Source organism: Bos grunniens, chromosome 19 (assembly GCF_055505025.1).
Source record: "Bos grunniens cultivar Pamir isolate PY7600 chromosome 19, Bosgru_T2T1.0, whole genome shotgun sequence".
Classification (NCBI taxonomy): domain Eukaryota; kingdom Metazoa; phylum Chordata; class Mammalia; order Artiodactyla; family Bovidae; genus Bos; species Bos grunniens.
Genome location: NC_141183.1, coordinates 51407415 through 51430006, shown reverse-complemented (window position 1 = coordinate 51430006; position 22592 = coordinate 51407415). Strand labels below are relative to the sequence as shown.

At 38.3% G+C, this 22592-nt stretch overlaps 1 protein-coding gene across 42 annotated transcripts in view; it reads right to left on the bottom strand.

The window, feature by feature from the left end:
- Positions 1 to 22592, bottom strand: part of BCAS3 (BCAS3 microtubule associated cell migration factor) — a 591361-nt gene that overhangs the window by 359351 nt on the left and 209418 nt on the right. For all 42 annotated transcript variants that reach the window (XM_086360515.1, XM_086360531.1, XM_086360537.1 and 39 more), the window contains one exon: positions 10948 to 11212. In XM_086360515.1, coding sequence (XP_086216641.1) covers positions 10948 to 11212 — 265 coding nt within the window. The remainder of the gene's footprint in view (positions 1 to 10947; positions 11213 to 22592) is intronic.

Below are 22592 nucleotides of genomic sequence, written 5' to 3'. Positions count from 1 at the left end.
CAGAAAGGATATTAAAAGCATATTTCAGAAATTTAAAAACCTGTAGAAATAAAAAAAAGAACATACTGTAGAAATTAAAATGCAATAAGCAGGTTAGGAGATAAAGTTGGGGATATTCTTTTAAAGTACAACAAAAAGACAAAGAGATAGAAAATGGAAAAGGAAGTTAGGGGTTCAGTGTAGGAGATCCATTATCCAACTGACATGATTTTGAGAAAGGGGCAAAAAAAAAAAAAACAGCAAGAAATAAATTATCAAGAATTGAAGCCTCTGAGTGGGAGCAGTGGGTGCAGGAGAGTGCAATTTTGCATTATAAAATTGTGATATCATTGTATGTACTGCTTTGGTATAAAAATTTTATTGAATAGGTAAACAAAAATAAAACTCCACATGTCAGCAGAAAAGCATCGGGCCTAATGATGCCTCAGTAGTTGAGTGTAATCACTGCTCCCATAAAGTACAGAGACAGAGCCTTGAGTAGCAATATATAGAGAAACAAAGAAAGGAACTGTTAGAACACACAGACACCACTCCCTCCAATGATTAACTAAAACATCTGCCTTCATTCAACTCCCTAAATTCATTCATAGGAGCTAGGTACCTGGATGAGATACTAAAACTAGATAATCAATGACAGCAGTTTATTTCAAAAATTCAATTCTGTAATAAGACTTTGAGGAATAAATCATAGAAAACGTAATAAAAAGGAAGCTAAGTTATTACAAAATCTTAGACGGCTTCAGTATCCATAGAACACCAGGTTCATGCCAGGGCGGCCATGACTGCAATCATCGGAAAGTTTAGAAAAGATCGCCCTCTAGAGGCGTGTCTCATTAACCATTTTAAAACAAAACGTGAAACCTGCAGTCTATGGCGTGCCAAAGTTAAAATACAGAGAAAACACAAAATATTTCATAAAGAGTAAAGAGCAAAATAAAAAGTACCAATTTTGCTTCAAGTGATAACTACTTTAGCCAGAATTTATTTTACGGAATAAAATTAAAAAGAGAGAAAAATATGCCATATTACAAATGATATAGACAAAAGATAAAATAGTCAAACAGACTGGTTTTTATTGTATTACATTTAATATAAAGTAAAATTTAGAGATAATAAGAGTTTTTGAAATATATTCCATAGGTGGTTTTATTTTTCTCAAAACTATCTTATCTTAAACTTCCTCTCAATTTTGCTATGAACCTATAACTGCTCTATAAAATAATCCATTAAAAAATCAAGCTCTCTTTATTTAGTAGATGGTTTCTTCAACTAGGGCTTCTGAAATAGAAGCACTTTGTTTTCAGGACAGTATTTATTATAAGGCCTCTCTTTTCAATCTACTTTCCCTAAAGAACTCGTCTGCCCTCTCAGAAATAAGAGGGAGCGACATGAAAATATTTTAAGTATGCATAGTTTTTGTGCATAGAAATGTCAAGACAAAGATTATCAACTAACTTATGAGGAAAAAAAAAACTCACTAGGAAAACTAATAGACTTAAAAAAAGAAATTAGAAACTTCACCAGAACTACAAGAAAGTACACGCAACCAGTTAAAAAAAAAAGTACTAAACTATGATAGCCTAAAAGAAGATTTTTATCCATTTAACATGTATACACTATATGTATACTCTGTGTCATATGAGGCATAAAATTTAAAGCAGAGCTACAGTGCACATGATTGATTTTTCTTGGCAAAAATTAAAACATACAAATGGAAACTTCAATCCACAAGTAAACAGTGATGTGGAAAGCGAAGTCAAGAAACATCACATTATTACTGATTGTCCTCAGGACGTGAAACTATATAAGGCTGAAACGTGTGGTTGCTTTGTATTTACAACTGTGATGTGGTCTGCATCAAGAAAACTACCGATCAACAAAAGTAAGTAAGTACAATAAACCACTGAATGAAGGCCATAAACAGAGTTTCCAACAGAAACAAAGAATGCCTCGTGTAGATGCCAGGAAGAAAAGTGATGCTGCCAGTCACTGAGAAGCACTTTATTAAAATAGGGAGACTTCGGTCCAAGCAATTGGAGGCCCCATCTACAGGACTCAGAGTCTTATCAACTAATTCCGTTTGAAAGCAGCAGAATCTGGAATTCAGATGCCTGAAGCTATGATTCCCTTGAGGACTTGTGACTTAATGGGAAGGAGACACCTCTGAGAACCACAGAAGTGAATCCAAAACCTCTCTGTTGATGCAACGGGAAAAAAAAAACAACAGGAAAAAAACAAATTCTTTGAAAGCCCTATCATATAGTAACCGCCATATTCTTGAACCTAAACTGGAAAACTAATTTGCAAAATGAAGAAATGCAAAGGCCAGAGAATGGATGGATTAATTTATTCAACAATATTTCCTAATGTATGGTATCACATACATAAAGAAAGCTGAGCACCAAAGAATTGATGCTTTCGAACTGTGGTGCTAGAGAAGACTCTTGAGAGTCCCTTGGACAGCAAGAAGATCAAACCAGTCAATACTAAAGGAAATCAACCCTAAATATTCATTGGAAGGACTGATGCTGAAGTTGAAGCTCCAATACTTTGGCCACCTGATGTGAAGAACACTGGAAAAGATCCTGACACTGGGAAAGATTAAGGGCAGGAGGAGAAGGGGGCGACAGAGGATGAGATGGTTGGATGCCATCACTGACTCAATGGACACGAATTTAAGCAAACTCCAGGAGATAGTGAAGGACAGGGAAGCCTGGCATGCTACAGTCCATGGGGTCAAAAAGACTCAGACACATTAAGAAACAATGTCAGAAATCAACTTACCAATTTTGAGTCTAATAATGCTACAAGATCCTATACATAATAAGGTCACAATTATATTTCAGTCACTTATTATTGGATGATTTCTTCATTTACTCTCTTTTCTGCATATAAGGTACTATACAAAAATATGAATAGTGAATAGGTCCTATATACCTCATCAGTAATAAACAAATTTAATAATGAAACTAATCACAGCAGCTAATCTTTTCCTAAGTTATTTCATATGTGCCAGACACCATTCAAAGTGCTTTGATCCTCACAGTAACTCTCTAAGGGAGGTAATTTTATTATCCCCATTTTCCTGATAGAGAATTAAGGCACAGGTAGAGCAAGTACTGTGTTTAAATTAAAGGAGTCAGAAAGTCACCCAGCTTCCGCCACAGAAGTCCGACTGCAGGTCCTCCAACTGACTCCAGAAGGAAGTCACAGTTAATAATGGAGATCATCAAAAATAATAGGTAGAAAGCAGTAAGCAATAAATCCAGATAAAGAACTTACAGAAGAAACAAATACTGGAGTTAGGCACTTTAGGTTAAGAGGGAGAAAGCACACTGTGAGCTGAGCTGAGCTGAGCTGCCAAGATGCATTCAACATTTACCTGAAGAAATAAGCAGAAAGCAATTCAGGTGCAGAAACAAGGTGCCGACTGAAGCTGAAAAGCAAAAGCAAGTAATTAAATTTGCTTGAAGCATAAATAATAGTGGCAGAAAGGGTTTCTTCATTCAGCAAAAACTTCCTAACTGGTAAAGGGAATGCCTCATCTCCCAGAGGACTACTTGCCTGTCTCCTTGAAGCTCCCAACACCTGCAACCACACTCACTTCCTATTTCTATGAGAAAACAGAAGCAGTCTTCTCTTTGCCCTCTAGTGTGAGTGCACGCGTGCTCAGTCAGGTCCGACTCTCTGTGGACCCCATGGACTGCAGCCCACCAGACTCCCCCATCCACGGAATTTTCCAGGCAAGAACACCGCAGTGGGTTGCCATTTCCTACTCCAGCTTTGCCCTCTAACTTCTCCCCATTTTCCACCAATGCTCATTGAAAAGCCTGTCAATACTGGCCTCCAATTTCTCTCTTCCCATCCTTAATAAAATCCACCCCTATCAGGCCCCCACGGCTTCACCAAAATTGCCCTTATCAAAGCCACATGTCCTCTTTTGACTAAATGCAATGGTATTCTATCTTTTTCTCAGTCCTTATCTTAATTGTCCTATTGGCAGAATTTAACACATTAATCACTCCGTCTCTTTTCTCAGAAGAAAAAAAAACTGTCTTCGTTTGGGCTCTAGGATTTCTCATGCGTGGCTTTCTTTCTATGCCACCTACTACTTAAAAGTTGGAGGGCCCTAGGGCTCAGACCTGGGACATCTCCATCTTTTCATACTCATTCATTTACTAGGTGATCTCCTTCTGCTTTGGCTTTCTTTATCTATGCCTTCTCAACATTTATTCTCAGCCTGTTCCTTCCCACTGAACTCCAGATTCATAAAACCAACTATCTACCTAGCATCACTAGGTCAAGATCCCTCTTAAACTAAACATGTCCAAAACTTCTGATCCTGTCTTTATCCCCAAACCTGCTTCACCCCCGTGATCCTCATTTCCTGTGATAGTAGTCCCACCCTTCCAGGTGCTCAGGCCAAAAGCCTTACTGATCACCCTGACTTCTCTCTTTCCTCGCCTGGATTTCTGCGATACCCTCTTCATTCATCTCAAAAGGGTTCTAATCTTACCAGACGGCAGACGGTGCATTTTCAGTACACATCTCCATTCTGCAGTCTTGCCATGTCACTCAAAACCCTCCACAGCTTCCCCATTTCACTCTGAGTAAAAGTCAAAGGCTGACATGACCTGGTTGCACTTCCTCTCTGACCGCATCTTCTACTCTGCAGCTTGCATGATGTTTCTTGGCCACATGGGTCTCCTTGCCTCTCCAGGGACACTCCAGACACATTCCCAGCTCAGGGGTTTTCCACTGGCTGTTTCTTCTGCCTGGAACACGTTCTGCAGGTATCTGCATGACTTCCTCCCACACTTCCATCACAACGCTATTCAAATGTCATCTTCTCAGTAAGACCTACCGGAAGCATCCTAATTTCAAACTGCAGTCCTCTCCAGTACACTCTATTTCCCTTCCTTTACTTTGTTCCATAGCACATAAAACTACCTATTTATCCATCCATCCACCTACCATCTATCCTATGTATCATACACATCACTCCACTAGAAAGTCAGTTCCATGGAAACAGAGATGTTTTCCTCTTTTATTCACTGCTGTATCCTTAGAGCTCAGGAACATAGTAACATTAATGAAAAGTTCTTGAATAAAATGAAAGAATCTTACAGATGTTAAAATGAAAAGCAACATTACCATGAATGAAAAGTTCTTCATTCTGACAAGTAATGAATTGTTTTTATTAGAAAACCTTGATAGATGTTTGAAAACTTTCATTTGAAGACTTAGAATCTACATTTTACCAAATACTAAGTGAGGCACCAAGGTACAAATATGAATAAGAAAAAGATCCTCTCTTCATAGAGGTTAATCCACTGGGAGACACAGGCATGCCAATGAACAAATAACATTAAAATATAATAAAATTATGTTCACAGAGTCAATACCAAGCCTGATAAAGAAGACACAACATCAAAAGATGTTTAAAAGAGGTTTAAGAGATGAAGTGACAGTGTTAGCTAGATCAGAATGAAGTAGGGTTTTAGTAAACATTCAGGGAATAAAAATTATATCGAGAAGAGTACGTCAAGAAATGAATATACGTGGCCTTTTAGGGAAGGGTACGGAAATGTAGGTGTGGTGGGACAAGAAGCTGGGAGGAAGATAGAACCTTCCATAACATCCCAAAAGCATGGTGCAACACTGAAACACTGAAAGTAGGAAAGTGGAAGAGTGTATTTATGGTTAACAAAGAAAATGCTTCCAACAGGTAAAAGAAAAAAAAGGGCAAGAGGCTCCTGAAACAGATGAGGTAAGAAATGATGATAAGAGGTTCTTAATCATTTCTGTCGTGGACTACTTCAACAGTCCAGAAAAGTCTGTGGTTCCTTTCTCAGAATAATACTTACAAATGCGTGGGATACAATACACAGAATTACAAAAGAAAACTGTATTATTATATTGAAGTAAAGCTAGCAATTAATTTTAAAAATTAAGTTCTGCTATAGTAACACATGTAAATAAATATTAAAAGCAGTAATATTACCTAATAATATATAAAAATTTTCAAGCAATGATGAGCATAAACCATATTTCAAAATATATCAACAATTCAAAACACTTCAAAATATATTTTTTGTATATGATACAAAAGCATCTGTGTTTTTGTTGGTGACAGTGTTACAAGAACTGCTATTACTGGCATGTGTTGTCTATATTCATAGTAAAAGAAAACATTTAACTTTGGGTACGGGATCATAAACCTAAAGTTGAGATATTTTCCTATCCACGTTCATGGATCTTAAGAATGCCTTACAAAGACTAAGGTCCAGGCGACAAGATTAGAAATGAAAGAGATATTTAGAGAGAGTTATGTTTCAAATAAATAAACATCCTCTGTTCAGTAAAAAAATGGCAAATAGATAAAATAATCCTAACTTAAACTGGATTGCCTCCAGAAAGTAAAAAGGAAATATCCCTATATCAACTGTTATTTAACAGTTTCCTTTACTTTGCTAAAAAGAGCACAGACAAACAACGGTAATACCGCCAAAGCATGATTCATTTTCAAGATGAATCCCTCCCCGTTCAAAAGTTTACATTGTTTTTGACTAGCATCAGATTGTTTATCCACACAAACTGTAAATACATCATTTTTAGAACTAACCAACAACAATGCCCACTTTGTTTTGACATGTACCGTACAAAAAGAACATAAAGAAAAATGACCAGCACTCGAATGTCTGCACTTTAAAAATGAGAAAAAATGACAGAGTAAGCAGGTGAAATTCCAACTTCATAAAACTTCAGCACACATTATGAGGAGGAAAATGTCCCCAGAATTCCTTGTTTTCAAAGGGGAGTTTAAGAACAGCTGTGTCGCCCAATAACCCATAATCTCCTCTCTGAGATGTCTTCTGTTAACTTTATGCAAAAATATTAAGAAAGTTGTGAAAGCAATAATGTTGAGAGAAAATAATATATTTTGACAGAGAATTTAAGTATTACTCTTCAAAGGTCTAATCTTTTACAGATGACAAATCCTTAACTGGTTGGCACTTCGCACTCTTCAGCAAAAATACACAGAAAGGTACTTGCTCAGCACTCAAGTATGTGCTTTTTCCCCTTAGACAAGAGCAGAGATGACCTCAATTTTCGGTGCATCTTATGCCTAAAGTCTAACACAGAACCTGGTATATGTACCTTATTAGAGAAGGAAGAGTGGGAAGAAAAGAGGAGCTCAGAAGAACGCTCTCTGAAAAGGCACACACGGAAAGACTATACACTCTCCCTATTTTTCTACTAATACATCTGGTTCTCTGGTCAACCTAGCCACCCAGTGTGCACACTGAACCTCTCTCCATGAAGTTTACAGTAAAAGTGAAGTTAAGAAAAATATGCAACACAAAAAGCAAAGCCCTTGAAGAACCTATGTTGTTCAATGTTCAGTCGCTAAGTTGTGTCTGACTATGTGACTCCATGGACTGTAGCATACCCGGCTTCCCTGTCCTTCACTATCTCCTGGAGTTTGCTCAGACTCATGTCCACTGAGTCGATGATGCCATCCAACCATCTCATCCTTTGTTGCCCTCTTCTCCTGCCTTCCATCTGTCCCAGCATCAGGGTCTTTTCCAGTGAGTCGGCTCTTCACATCAGGTGGCCAAAGTGCTGAAGCTTCAGCTTCACCATCAGTCCTTCCAATGAATATTCAGGGTTGATTTCCTTTAGGATTGACTGGTTTGATTTCCTTGCTGTCCAATGGACTCTCAGAAGTCTTCTCCAGTACCACAGTTTGAAAGCATTAGTTTTTTGGCTCTCAGTCTATACCACCTCCTAATTACAGAACAAAGTTGTATTGTTGTTGTTTAGTAGCTAAAGTTATGTCCAGCTCTTTTGTGACTCCATGGACTGTAGCCCACCAGACTCCTCTATCCATGGGATTTCCCAGGCAAGAATACTGGAGTGGGTTGCTATTTCCTTCTCCAGGGGATCTTCCTGACTCAAGGATCAAACCCACATCTCCTGTATTGGCAGACTTTACTACTAAGCCAACAGGGAACCCAATGTGACAAAAGTTACACAAAAAATGTAAGGAATCATTTCTGAAGTAAAATGTCCTGCAAATAGCTGAAAAAATGAATAAATATCTCAAAGCTTTCTAAACCTTTTAAACATGCTAAATACTTTTTTTAATGACTGTTTTTAAAAACATGCTAAATACTTTTTTTAATGACTGTTTTCACCCAAGACTTACTGTAAAAGATTTTCATGGACCACTGCTGCTGCTAAGTCGCGTCAGTCGTGACCGACTCTGTGTGACCCCACAGACGGCAGCCCACCAGGCTCCCCTGTCCCTGGGATTCTCCAGGCAAGAACACTGGAGTGGGTTGCCATTTCCTTCTCCAATGCATGAAAGTGAAGTCGCTCAGTCATGTCCGACTCTTAGCAACCGCATGGACTGTAGCCCACCAGGCTCCTCCGTCCATGGGATTTCCCAGGCAAGAGTACTGGAGTGGGGTGCCAGTGCCTTCTCCCTCATGCACCACTAGTTAAATATAAATGAATCACAACTGTTCTTATAAAAAATAATAGAACCAAAGCACAGAACATCATCTAGGTAGAAAGCAAAGATCCCAAACTTGGGACTTCCCTGGTGGTCCAACAGTTAGGACTTCACTTCCTAATGCAGGGGTTGTGGGTTCCATCCTTGGTCAGGGAGAGAAGATCTCCACATGCCTGCCTTGTGGCCATAAAACCAAAGCAACATAAAACAGAAGCAACGTTGTAACAAATTCAATAAAGACTTTAAAAATGGTCCGCATCAAAAAAATCTTAAAAACAACAAAGGGCCCAAACTTTTCTGAGTTGCAGAATTTCTCCCCAGGATTCTAGTTACCAATGTATTTTTTCAGTCTATCTTAAAATTTCCTCCAAGGAAAAAATATATCTAAATTTATCTATTACATGTATCTTTAATTGACTAAGTATTACAAAAGCACATGTGTTCAAGCAGGAGCTAAAACAAATAAGGATAAGGATATATCCAGAACCATAAAGATACACTCAAACAAGTACTTGTACACACATGTTCATAGTACCACTATCCACAAAAGCTAGAAGGTGGAAACAACCCAAATATCCATCAATGGATGAATGGATAAAATACTGTGGAACATTCACATAACAGAATACTATTCAACCATAAAAAGGAATCAAGTGCTGATACATACTACAAAGTGGCTGTACCTCAAAGAAGCCAGACAAAACGTGACATATTTTATGACTGCAGTTATATGAAATATCCATATCAGGTACATTCATAGAGACAGAAGCAGATTGGTGGCTGCTAGGGACTTGGGCACAGAAGAGCGGGGAGGAATTTCTTAAAGAATATGCAGTTTTTGTTTGGAGTGAAGAAAATATATTTGGAACTAGATAGAAGTTGTTGTTGTACAATTGCTAAGTCATGTCCAACTCATTGCAACCCTATGGACTACAACACACCAGGCTCCCTATGGACTACAACACACCAGGCTGCCCTGTCCTTCACTATCTCCCAGAGTTTCCTCAAACTTGTGTCCATTGAGTCAGTGATGCCATCCAACCATCTCATCCTCTGTCACTCCCTTCTCCTCCTATCTTCAATCTTTCCCAACATCAGGGTCTTTTCCAATGAGTTGGCTCTTCCCATCAGGGGGCCAAAGTATTGGAGCTTCAGCCTCAGTATCAGTCCTTCCAATGAGTATTCAGGGTTGATTTCTTTTAGGATTGACTGGTTTGATCTCCTTGCAGTCCAAGGGACTCTCAAAAGTCTTCTCTAGCACCACAATTCGAAAGCATCAATTCTTCAGCACTCAGTCTTCTTTATGGTCCAACTCTCACATCTGTGCATGACTACTGGAAAAACCATAGCTTTGACTATAAAGACCTTTGTCAGCAAAGTGATGTCTCTGCTAGATTTCCAAGGAGGAAGCATCTTTTAATTTCATGGCTTCAGTCACCATCCTCAGTGATTTTGGAGTCCAAGAAAATAACTACAACCACTCTGGTAGTATCTACCAAAGTCAAGATTTGCATATGTTGTAACCTAGTATTTCCACAAAAATGAGCACACATTTGCACTATGAAACAAGTACCAACATTTTCATATCTTCATTATACATAAGAACTCCACAAGAAACCACCAAACTATAAATCAACAGTTGGAGAAAGAATAAACAAATAAGTAGAAATATATTTATACAAATGGAATATGTAAGAGAAATGGAAATAAATGAATTAAACCTACATAGAAATATATGAATTAATCTCACAAACAATAGTGAGCTATAGTTCACTTTTTTTAAAAGGAAGTGATTACTCTAAAGCCAGAATCATGGTTTGCTTTTATGGAAAGGGGGCACAAACATGGAGTTCTGATGTTTTATTGATTGATTAGGATTGTGGTTATACAAGTATTTTCTCTAAAATAAAGTAACGACTTATATGTGTCTTTGGGATTTGGGGAGCTTTTTGTGCAACACATTAATAGAAATCCCACAGAGGTGTATTTTAAGATAAAATGCAAATGCTGCTCTAAAATATGTATGACTCAAGACTATCGCCCTCCCACAATAGATATTTCTTAATGAACTACAGTACTGACTTTGGTTAAAGCCAGAGTTTTCTGGAAAAGATCTACAGATAAAAAATTCAATCTCTAAATTTATGAAAACAGTCTTGAACACCATATTCCATATACATGGCATCAAGTAATCCTTATACAGTTAAAAAGTTAGGGAGTTAAAATATCATGGTAATGATCATCATCACCATTATTTAAATTTACTAAATGATTTAATATGTTAAGAATGTCCTCAAATGAACCCAAGATCATCTTCGTATGAACAGATTAGAACAATGGGTTTATTTTATCCCAGATCTCAAAAATTAAAGGTAAAAGGGAGAAGGACTGTTGGGAACAGTGAAGAGAGAGAAAACTGAGTTTACCATGCAGAGGGGATCCAGAGGGGCTGCTGGATAGACCTGGAACAGGGCTACAGCGACCTCCTTGCTTAGACGTCAGTTCCTGTTCAATCTCTTCCAGCCCAGCACTCTTCTGGAAACGGCTCATACGATTCACGACTCGTGGTGACATATGCGTTCGAACACAAGGCTGGCCACCATAAGGGTTGATTGGGAAAACATGGGAAGTGCCCCGGAGTGTACTGACCACAACCCAGCGACAGTCATGGCTGAAGCATATGTCTTGCACCTAAAATGAAACACGGGAAAACACAGAAATGACCGAAACTATTCAGATTTGATGAAGAATATCACACACATATTTCCAAATATAAACAGAAACGGTTGCCTGGTTACCAAATTTATCTCAGATCAGGTTATATTTTCAAAATGCTTATTTTAAAGATTAGACTCATTCTGAATAGTGATCAAAACTTTACATCAGGGATTTGATAAGATTTAGATATTCTAAAGGGAATTCTGTCTCTTGTATAGAGTGCCAAATCAGAAAATAAGACCTAGGCGGTTTCACTCTATAAACCTATATTTAAAAAAAAATATATATATATATATACACATGGATAATATTCATTTCTTTAAAGGCATCTGCCTTCCAAAAAGTATAGAAGAGAAAAATTAAAACATACATTATACAATGTATACAAGGTGAAGTTATTAATCTAATCATTTGTTCAACAAATATGCTAAGTAACATGCTAATAAATACTAGGAACAAGAGGCAGATAAAATCATCCTTGAGCTCACAGCCTACAAGGAAGGAAAGACATTAGAAATTAACAAAAATATAACATGTAAAAGTGAAATAACTATTACATATGAGGCACGGTGGTAACAAAAGAGAAGCAATATACAAACTCTGCTTGTGACAGGCAAAAAGGAGATGTTCGAGAGGGTAGATACAGATCAGGAGTGGCATCAAAAAACATGATCTGAATAGTTCTGGGTTCTGGAAATGAGTTTTGAAGTAGGATATATTTATAAAGAAAGGAAAGAAGGGCATTCTAATTCAGACATATTAAGATATTCTACTTTGGATATAAATGCATAGACATAAGATGGAAGGGGCTTCCCAGGTGGCTCAGATGGTAAACCTAAGTTCAATCCCTTGTTCAGGAAGATCCCTTGGAGAAAGGAATGGCAACCCACTCCAGTATTCTTGTCTGGAGAATTCCATGGACAGAGGAGTCTGGCAGACCATGGGGTCGCCAAGAGTCAGATACAACTGAGAGACTAACACTTTCACTTTCAAGATGGAAATGAATGGCAAGTAATTCTGTTTGCCAGAAACAACATGAAAGTCAGAGCAAGTGGTGTCTGGATTTTATTTAGCAAAGAGTGGAGTAAAGATTTCAATTCTGAGCAACTCCCTAGCAGTTCAGTGGTTAAGACTCGGCACTTTCCCTGCCGTGGGTCCGAGTTCCATCCCTGGCGGAGAACTAAGATCCCGCAAGCAGCACAGCACAGCCAAAGAAAAACAGAGCATTCAGGTCTTGAAGGATGACTGTGGGAGTGAAATGCAGGGGAGTGGATTTGTAGTGGAGATAAGGATAGCTGAAAGAAAGTTAGGTAGGAGTTCCTTCAATAAACATAGCAGCTAAAGGACCCTGAAGAGAAGTAGGAAGAGAAAATGTCTCAAAACACTCTAATGATGACCCAAATGCCCATCAATAGATGAACTGGAGAAAAAAGATGTGATACATACATATACACAGTGGAATATTTCGGCCATGATAACAATTTAAAAACATAAAAACTTATGTACTGCAGTGGTTGGCAAACACTGCAGGCCGTATACTCTCTCTCAGCTATTTCAACTACTCAACTCTGCCCTTCCAGGGTCAAAGTTACCATAGAAAATATATATAGATCAATGCATGCAGTTATGTTCATTAAAAAAATGAACTTTTTTACAGAAACAACTGGTTGGCCACAGACCTGATCTAGGTAAAGTCAGTCACTAAATTGTATGACATTTATCAGACACTAATATGGAATTTCCAGTATTTTCAAATTAACAAACTGAATTTATTACTTTTATCTTGAAACCAGTCTAATGGTGACAATTTAAACAAAAATCTCTATTTACGTTTATACTTTAAAAAGATAGCCAAGTAAAATTCAATACTGTTTTAACCACAGTCTCTTGAAAAACAGGCAAGTCACAGGTACATAAGAAAGATTTCTACACTGACTAAATGATAAACTAATTTTCCAGCACATAAAACAACTGTAAAACAGTATTTTAAAAAATAAACCAGACAACAAAAGTATGATAATTTAAAGATGCTGATGAGTAGGATTTAACATGAAAAATGCATGTGTGTCTCTATATATATGAATATGAAAAATATTAGCTAACATTATAACAACATGAACAAGTAAAACTCTCCAAGCAATCCAAGAAGCTAATTTTCAATATATTAAATCTTTGATAAGCCTAAATTCAGCTCAAAATCTTGACTAACATTCCAGAAGTATCCTACAAATAAAAGCTATAAGTATTCATCAAAGTACAAGAGCCTAGAACCTTTGAAATAAAAAGAAATTTTAGTTTTATACATCAAACAAATATTTCATTGCAAGACGACTGATAGGCAAAAATGATCAATACAGATAAACCCTAAAATGAACCACATACCCACCCATTTCAATTACTGTGACACATCCAAATGCCACGTTAATGTTATAATTAAAGAATCTCCTGATTCTTTATGCTGAGAAATTTAACTCCCAGCGAGTCTAGAATTACAAATAGAAAGTCGTTCCTCAAGTGTCTCATCTGTCTTCTTCGCCTACAGTAACTTTCAGCTAAACAAATAACAGAAAAGCAAAAGAAAAGGAAGCAGCAGGACAAAGGAAAGGGTAAATAGCAGAAGCAAGAGAGAAGAAACACAGCACCAGACGAATTTAATAGTATTGTACCATACGCATTAACACAGCCAGAATCAAATAAATAAAAAAACTTTAGGCTTATTGAGTAACTTATGTTCCATCATCAGTGGAACTAAACCATGTTATCTAAAACCTTTTTCCAAAACACTTATAATCAAGACAACTTCTTGGTCTGGTCAAGGAAAAGAAGTTTCCTTCTTTTAAGAATACTTCTGCAATGAGGTGGTGGTAACAAACAGTATCAAGGCAAGAAGACAGAATCCCACTAAATGCTTACTTAGAAAACTGCAGTTAGAGAAGTGATTCTGCTCTATGACCTTAAAGACACATCAGGATACATAAATGAGCAGAGACGAGTTGCTGAAGACATCAGCAGTCAAGAAACTAGGGAAAGTTTAATCCTTTAAATAAAATCACAGAAGATAACAAGTCGCCTATCCACAAAATGCAAAATGATATAACTGTCCATGTTATCAAACAAGTTGGGTGGTTTTTCACATATTGTTAAAAATAAGAAAGATGGGGAACCCTCATTAAGACACTCATTATTATCAGTTTTGAGCTTTTAAATAAGCAAATGTCATCATGCTTAACAAGATATAAATGAGAAATACACAGTGCTTAATTGTTTTGCAAATTTCTACTGGGTTACATAATTTATTGCTCTTTAAATGCATTATTTGGCATATTTATAAGATCTCAAGCTTGCTTCTTATTGTAATGATGAAAAATTTGGCTATGAGAAACCAATTAGGCCTGTAGAAAACTAAATTTTTCTTAAAACTTAATACAGCTGTATTTCAGTAATTCTAATTTATACAAGCATTTTTTCAGCAATCTAAATCAATTTCATTGATTTACTCACCCAAACAATATTTGGGGCCACAAAAGTCTAATATAGCAGACATATATGGAATAATTATGTCCAACATTTTATTAAAACAAAACCCCAAGAATATATTCATTCACAGAACAGGCTGAATTCAAATTACATATAAAATAACAGTATTTGAGCATTAGAATTAAGTGTTATTACATTTAAGAATCTAACATACAACAATCAGCATCACACAAGGCTCTAAATTTATGCCACCAATTTACTCCACGGTCTCAATTAACCAGTAAGAGCAGTTTAAAATTTTAGGGTTATTTTAACATCCTAAAATCCCTAACTTTAGTGTGCTAAGAAGCACCTAGATTATCTAGAAGAAATACAGATTTTTGATCCCACGTTCAGAATTACAATTCAGGAGGTGTTGGGAGATCTTGGGGGAGACACGAGCAACAAACCTGCAGTTTTTGAACACTCAGATAAGGACTCTGCTACTGACCTTAAGTCTCTAACATGGAGCTAGAAAAATTAATAAACTGACCAGAAATAGCAGCCCTGTAGCCCCATACCAAACCTTAGAAATTATGTAAAAGATACTTTTTAAAAAAATTAAGTAAAAGCAATGATTTCCTAGGGTGTGAGTGGGGCAACAGATTGACTGAAAAGGGCCAGAGGAAACTTTCTGAGATGATGAAAATGCACGGTACTTTGATTTATGCTTATACAGATGTAACTAGTGGATGGCACGTGGAGCACCCGACTCCTGCCTTCACAGCCTCACCTGCCACCACTACAGACGCCTCCAGTGCACTGCCCACAGCCTCTCACAGCAGGCGCTGACACAGTTATGATCAGCCAGACAAAGGCAGGATGCTGCTGCAGTGTTCTGGGAAAGTATCCACTTTCCTGATAAAAGGAATTAACATCACTGAAGCTGTCCTTACTGTGTGAATTCATCTTACTGCTTTGAATTCAGAAACGATGCCCAGTAGAGTGAAGTCACTGAGACACTGTACCAAAACCAGCAGCAGCCTTCTTGTAAGGTGAGAAAAATAAACCCTGTGTTTTTATTTCTGTAGCCAAAAATATGCCTAAAGATTCAATTACCAATTCCCTTTCCAACTCCCTTTTAAAAAGAAAGAAAACCTGAAAGCAGAGAGTACTCAGATAAAATATCTCAAATCCCAGAGTACCTACTGTCTTTCAGAAGCCTGTTAAGAATGGCAATCAAACCATAAAGACAAGTCCCATACCACAAATGCTAACTGGTCAAGGTCCAAGCCATCAGATGAGGTTATGTTTAATGAAAATGAAGGAAAATATTTAAAATAAGCTATGTGCCCAAGAATGAATATATAACATTAATTAATATACAATATATTAATATGGGATTCCCTGGTGGCTCAGTGATAAAGAATCTGCCTGCCAATGCAGGAGATGTGGGTTCAATCCCTGAGTTGGGAAGATCCCCTGGAGAAGGAAATGGCAGCCCACTCCAGTATTCTTGCCTGGAGAATCCCACAGACAGAGGAGCTTGGTGAGCTACAGTCCAAGGGGTCCCAAAAAAGTTGGACAAAACTTAGCAACTAAAAACCACATAGACATTCCCAACCCAACAGTTCAATGATTTCTCTTTCAAAATTGATAAATACACTTTCATTTAAAATGGTCTAACTCTGACAAAGCAACAAGGTTAAAAGCAATAAGCTGGCGTGAGAATAAGTTGCTTAAATGGAGATGCGGTAAAGACAGATAATCCATACACAGCATCTAACTCATCTGCCTACTCCCTCCCCATATCGATTCTTCAGATTCATTTATGTAGTCAATAACATATTCAGGGGAAGCCTTTCAAAGCTTGCGCTCTGCTAGGCGCTAAAAATTTGAAAATGAGCTAAAATAAGTAGCACACTGAACTCTTGGGCATCTATGCCAGAGAAATGAAAACTATGTTCACATAACATATTCGTAATAGTGCAAACTGTAAATTGTTCAGGTGAATGTTTATAAAACTGTGAAAGTCAGGTTCCTTACAAAAGGGTAACATGAGGGGACCGTTCAGTATCTTGACAGCAGTGGAGCATACTGCCGACACGTGTGATTAAAATATATACACTTACGTACACATATACACACATGAACACAAGTAAGTCAGGTGAAATCTGAAAAAGATCAATGCGTGGTGCCAATGTCAGTGTATTGGTTGTCACATACTCTAGTTTTGCAAAATTCTAGTGCTGGGATTAATTGGGTACAATGTACATGGGATCGATCTCGTAGTACAATTTCTTGTAAGCGCACATGAATCTATGATTATTTCAATAAAAATCGAAACAAACAAAATGCGGATGTAACACCCTGGGAACACCACGGTGTCAGCAGTGCCACTGGAGCCGACTCCTGCTGAAGCTTGAACTCGAGTGGAGACGAGGATGAGGGGTGGCCCCAAAAGCCAAGGACTACAGTGTGAACCATGGCAGTGCTAGGAGTGGGGACAGAAAGGAAGGGGCTGCTGTGCCTGGATCCTCCCTGGACACTGGTGAGCAGCACCGCTGCTCATCCAGAAATAACTGGCACGAATGCTTGGCCAAATGAGGAAAAAAGGCTAACACTCCTGGCTGCTCCCATAGTATCTGCAGGCTAGCCTCCCCGGCCACAGAGACAGGGGATAATGAGATGACCTGGCAGCTGTCACTGGAAAAACTGGCATGTGCACCTTAAACACATTAGTCCATGTCCTTGTGTAAGGGGAAACAGCCCTTACCCGCGTAGAAGTAAAAAATATCCTAGAGCAAAGCCTAAGCACAGTTCAGAGAACTAAAGTGACCTTGTGCATGCGAGTGTGCCTGCTCAGTCATGTCCAACTCTGTGTGACCCCAAGGACTGTAGGCCGCCAGACTCCACTGTCCATGGGATTCTCCAGGGAAGAACACTGGAGTGGGTCACCATTTCCTTCTCGAGAAGATCTTCCAAAAGTAGGGGTTGAACCTGAGTCTCCTGCATTGGCAGGCAGATTCTTCACCACTGAGCCACAGGCGGGTGTACTATCGTAGTTTATGTTCATGAGTATAACTAGTGGCAGTTTCTGCCTTATGGCAGAAAGCAAAGAAGAACTAAAGAGCCTCTTGATGAAAGTGAAAGAGGAGAGTGAAACACTTGGCTTAAAAATCAACATTCAGAAAACTAAGATCATAGCATCTGCTCCCATCACTTCGAGGCAAACAGAAGGGAAAACAGTGACAGACTTTATTTTTGGGGGGCTCCAAAATCACTGTAGATGGTGACTGCAGTCATGAAATTAAAACATGCTTGGTCCTTGGAAGAAAAGTTATGACCAACCTAGACAGCATATTAAAAAGCAGAGACATTACTTTGTCAACAAAGGTCTGTCTAGTCAAAGCTATGGTTTTTCCAGTAGTCATGGATGGATGTGAGAGTTGGATTATAAAGAAAGCTGAGCGCCAAAGAACTGATGCTTCTGAACTGTGGTATTGGAGAAGACTCTTGAGAGTCTCTTGGACTGCAAGGAGATCCAACCTGTCCACCTTAAAGAAGATCAGTCCTGAGTGTTCATTGGAAGGACTGAGGCTGAAGCTGAAACTCCAATACTTTGGCCACCTGATACGAAGAACTGACTCATTTGAAAAGACCCTGATTCTGGGAAGGATTGAAGGAGGGAGGAGAAGGGGACGACAGAGGATGAGATGGTTGGATGGCGTCACCAACACAATGGACATGAATCTGAGTAAACTCCGGGAGTTGGTGATGGACAGGGAGGCCATGCGGTGCTGCAGTCCATGGGGTCGCAAGGAGTCGGGCACAACTGAGTGACTGAACTGAACAACTAGTATTAATGGCTTAACTGATTGTACTTACATGCTTCTATGTGTCGGGGGGGCATCCTCTGCCATGAAGAAGGAAGCCCATAGAGGCTCACCTACTGGCCTTTCCGTTTCTTCCCATGTTATGTAACAGACACATCAGAATCCAAGGAAAAAGTGAAGGTGGAGGCTTAATGGCTGCTAAAGCATGCAGAGGTGTTATCCCAGTACAACATCGCCACCTGCCTGAGCCAGCATCCAAGTACACTCCCTCTTTTAGATGGCAGCTACTAAACCTGCTTCTGGGTTCTTGTCACTGAACAACTGACTCATGGAAGCTTTGTGGTTTTTCCAGACCCGTACTGGGACAAGTCAATTCCAATCCAATGATGAGTGTGGTGGAAGGTTCCAAGAGGGATTGCTAGTCAAGTGGGAAGGGTATACTCCAGAATGTGTTCCAGAATACCCCCAGGAGCACCTTGTTTTTACAACTACTTTATCACCTACTCTACTGCCTGAAGCAATGCCAGTGGTTCAATAAGCCCTTGAATCACAGAGTTTCCCTTGAATGCCTGACTCACTGATGGTTTGGCTAAGATGAACAGTGATGGTGTCCACAGGCCCAGAGCAGCTGCACAGCACCAACAAAAACTTGGGATAGACAAACATAAGGATCAATCAGCACAGCAGGATAATGGAAAGCTGTCGCCTCTGCTTTTATTGAGGAGTCACTATAACTGTGGGCCAGTGATGCCCATTCATTTCTGTATGGACGTTTTTGTGCTACAGTGACAGGTAATACAGAAAACATATAGAATGCAGAGCTATTTTGCTTTCTGGCTTTTTAAAGAAGTTTGTGGATACCTGCTTTAGATAACCCCCCTAAGGACTATTACTAGAAATGCTATACTTATACTGAAACGTGGGCATCTGTCAATGGCCTTGCCAATGGTCTGGTGTGCCATGAAGGAGCTTATATACTGGCAGATTGCAGATGTCCCTCTTTTAGGGCCAGGAGCTGTACAAATACATCATGGCTGGTAACAGAAGAATCTGGGTCACTAAGGCCCAAGGTGCGAATCGAGCCACTGGTGAGGAAGGCTAGAGTCAAGCTGCTCATCGTATCCACTTTGCCCTGCCCTGCATAGATTTCCATCCAAATTCATCAGTTATGCATCTCTGCCCATCTACTGTCCATTGCTTCCTTCATACAAAGTATACAAGATGTCACAACTTAAAAGCATAAATATACTACAGGTGTTGGGGGTTAGCTGTTCAGGACAAGATAGTTAACAGGACTGCTCAGAGATCTGCCCTTTTTTCCTTATGTATTTAGTTGTCCAGTCGTGTATGACTCTTTGCGACCCCATGGACTGTAGCCCACCAGGTTCCTCTGTCCATGGGGCTTCTCCAGGCAAGAATACTGGAGTGGGTTTCCATGCCTTCCTCCAGGGGATCTTCCCAATTCAGGGAGCAAACCCAGGTCTCCTGCATTGCAGGCAGATTCTTTACCATCTGAGCCACATCAAATGTTTAGAAAGTGTTATTAAACTTAGTTTTAGGTGCACAGACATCTAAATCTTCCTGATAATTTGACTCTTGAACATTGTGAAATATCGCTGGTAATATCTTTTGTCTTAACCTCTTTCTTAGTTTATATTAATACAGTCAAATTTTTAATATTCATATGTTTATTATTTGCATGACATACCTTTTAACATGTATTAACCATCATCATATTAAAGACTCAAAGACAATCTTTAGTAGGTAATTTGTCCCTTTAGTTTGGAGTTCTTTAGGCTGAAATATGTTAATATTTAGTATATGATTTATATGGTTGAATTTTGATGTACTATTTAATTTTGTTTTCTGTTTATCCTGTGTCTTGTGTCTCTGTTCTTCCCTTTCGGCAAAATTACTTTTGAATTAATTAAACCTTTTTTTAGAATTCCATTTTAAATGAAGTTTTGTCTTTTTAGGTACAGCACAAATGAACCTTGGAACAGTATAATTCCATATACCTGTTCCCACCCAACCACAAATGGTATTATGCTATAGCTATCATATGTATTACATGTATACAATATGAGCCCCAGAAAATGTTTAAATTTCCTACATATAAAGTATCTTAACATTAAATTTAAAATGTTAACATTTATATTTTAAATGAATTAAGAAAGGGGGGAAATCCTCTTTACTATGAAATTGATCATTTCTTGGATATTTCATTACTTCCAAAATATCCAAGTTTGCTCTGGTTATCCTTTCTCCCTGCACAACAGTGTGGACTTGCAAGGTTTACTGTTCACTTCGTCGTTCTTAAATGATACTCTTGCTAGATGGACAATTTTTTATTACCAGTACTTTTTTCTTGCAGTCCTTTAAACAAGATATTCCACTGCCTTCTGACTTCCATGGTTTCTGATAAGAAGTCAACAGTTTGAAAATGTTTTTTCTCTGTATATGTTATTTTCCTCTGGCTACTTTCAAGATTTGCTTTGGTTTTCAGAAAGTTTACTATGTCATTCTTAAACTTCAGCTTTGTCATATTCAAAATGTGTCTTCCACTAAATCTGGAACATTTCCCATCTTTATTTCTCCATGTATTTTTTTCTGCCTCATTCTCTCTATACCTTCTCCTACACAGATCAAAACGAATTTTGCTCCAGGATGGATCATACATAAGGTGATAACTACACCTAATTTGGATAATTTTGATGAGGAGATGGGAACTTTGAGTCTGATGATATTTTAAAGAGATTTTACTGTTAAGAACGAGATGCCAGTCCAGGTTCGATGCACGATACTGGATGCTTGGGGCTAGTGCACTGGGACGACCCAGAGGGATGGTATGGGGAGGTAGGAGGGAGGAGGGAGGAGGGTTCAGGATGGGGAACACATGTATACCTGTGGCGGATTCATTTTGATATTTGGCAAAACTAATACAATTATGTAAAGTTTAAAAATAAAACAAAATTAAAAACAAACAAAAAAAGAACTGATGTTGTAATGTGCTGAGATTTCCAGGGATGTTTGTATGGGGTAAACGTATTTTGCACATGAAATTATCCTGAATTTGAGGGTTCAGAGAGGGAGGACTGTAATGAAGTAAACAGTGCGCAAAACAAGACATACCCAGATCCTAATCTGTGGGACCTACATACAGTACATTATAGTACAAAGAGTGACTATTATCTTGTATGACAAAATACATGATTAATATCTAGATCAGAAGTTATCATGGATTATCAGTGCTAATATTAAACGGAATCATTTAATGATATTAAATAATTATTTAATGTACCCTTAAAAGACACAAAGAAGAGGAGAAGACACAGAGAAGAGGAGGAAGAAATGAGGCCACAGAGGGAAATACTGGAGTGGTATCTAGCTGTAAGCAAAGAAATGTTTAGTCACTGGAAGTTGGCAAAGGCAAAGAACAGACTCTCTGTTAGAACTCTAGAGGGAGTGCAGCCTCGCCAACACCTTGATTTTGGACTTTGGGCTTCCAGAAATGAGAGAAAATAGATTTCTGTTATTTTAAGGCCATTTGGTTTTGTTCTGTTATTTTAAGGTAATTTGTTATGACAAGCACAGGAAAGAAATGTGCAGTAAATTTGTATACAATGTGAATTTTCTGTTACGGACTCCCCATAACTGAAGTTGCTGGGTGGTATGGCAAGCTTATGTTCAGATTTTCAGAAACTGCCAAACTATTTTCCAGAGTCGCCGTACGACTGTACATTCCCAACAGCACTGTGTGGAAGAGCCAGTTCCTCCACTCATTCACTTTTTGAGAGTTCCCTTAAAATGTGGTGTAGATACCAGACAACTTGAGTCTAACTCAAAGGGTTTCTCCTGTGTTTTCTTCTAAAAGCTTTACAATCATAGATTTTATACATTTAAATCTATGGTCTAGTATGAGTTCATTTTTGTATATGGGATGAGACATGGGCTAACATTCATTTTTCACACATAAATACCCAGTCAGTTCATTACCACTGTTGAAAAGACTAACTTGTCTTCATTTTGCACCTTTGTCAAAAATCAATTCTACATATGTA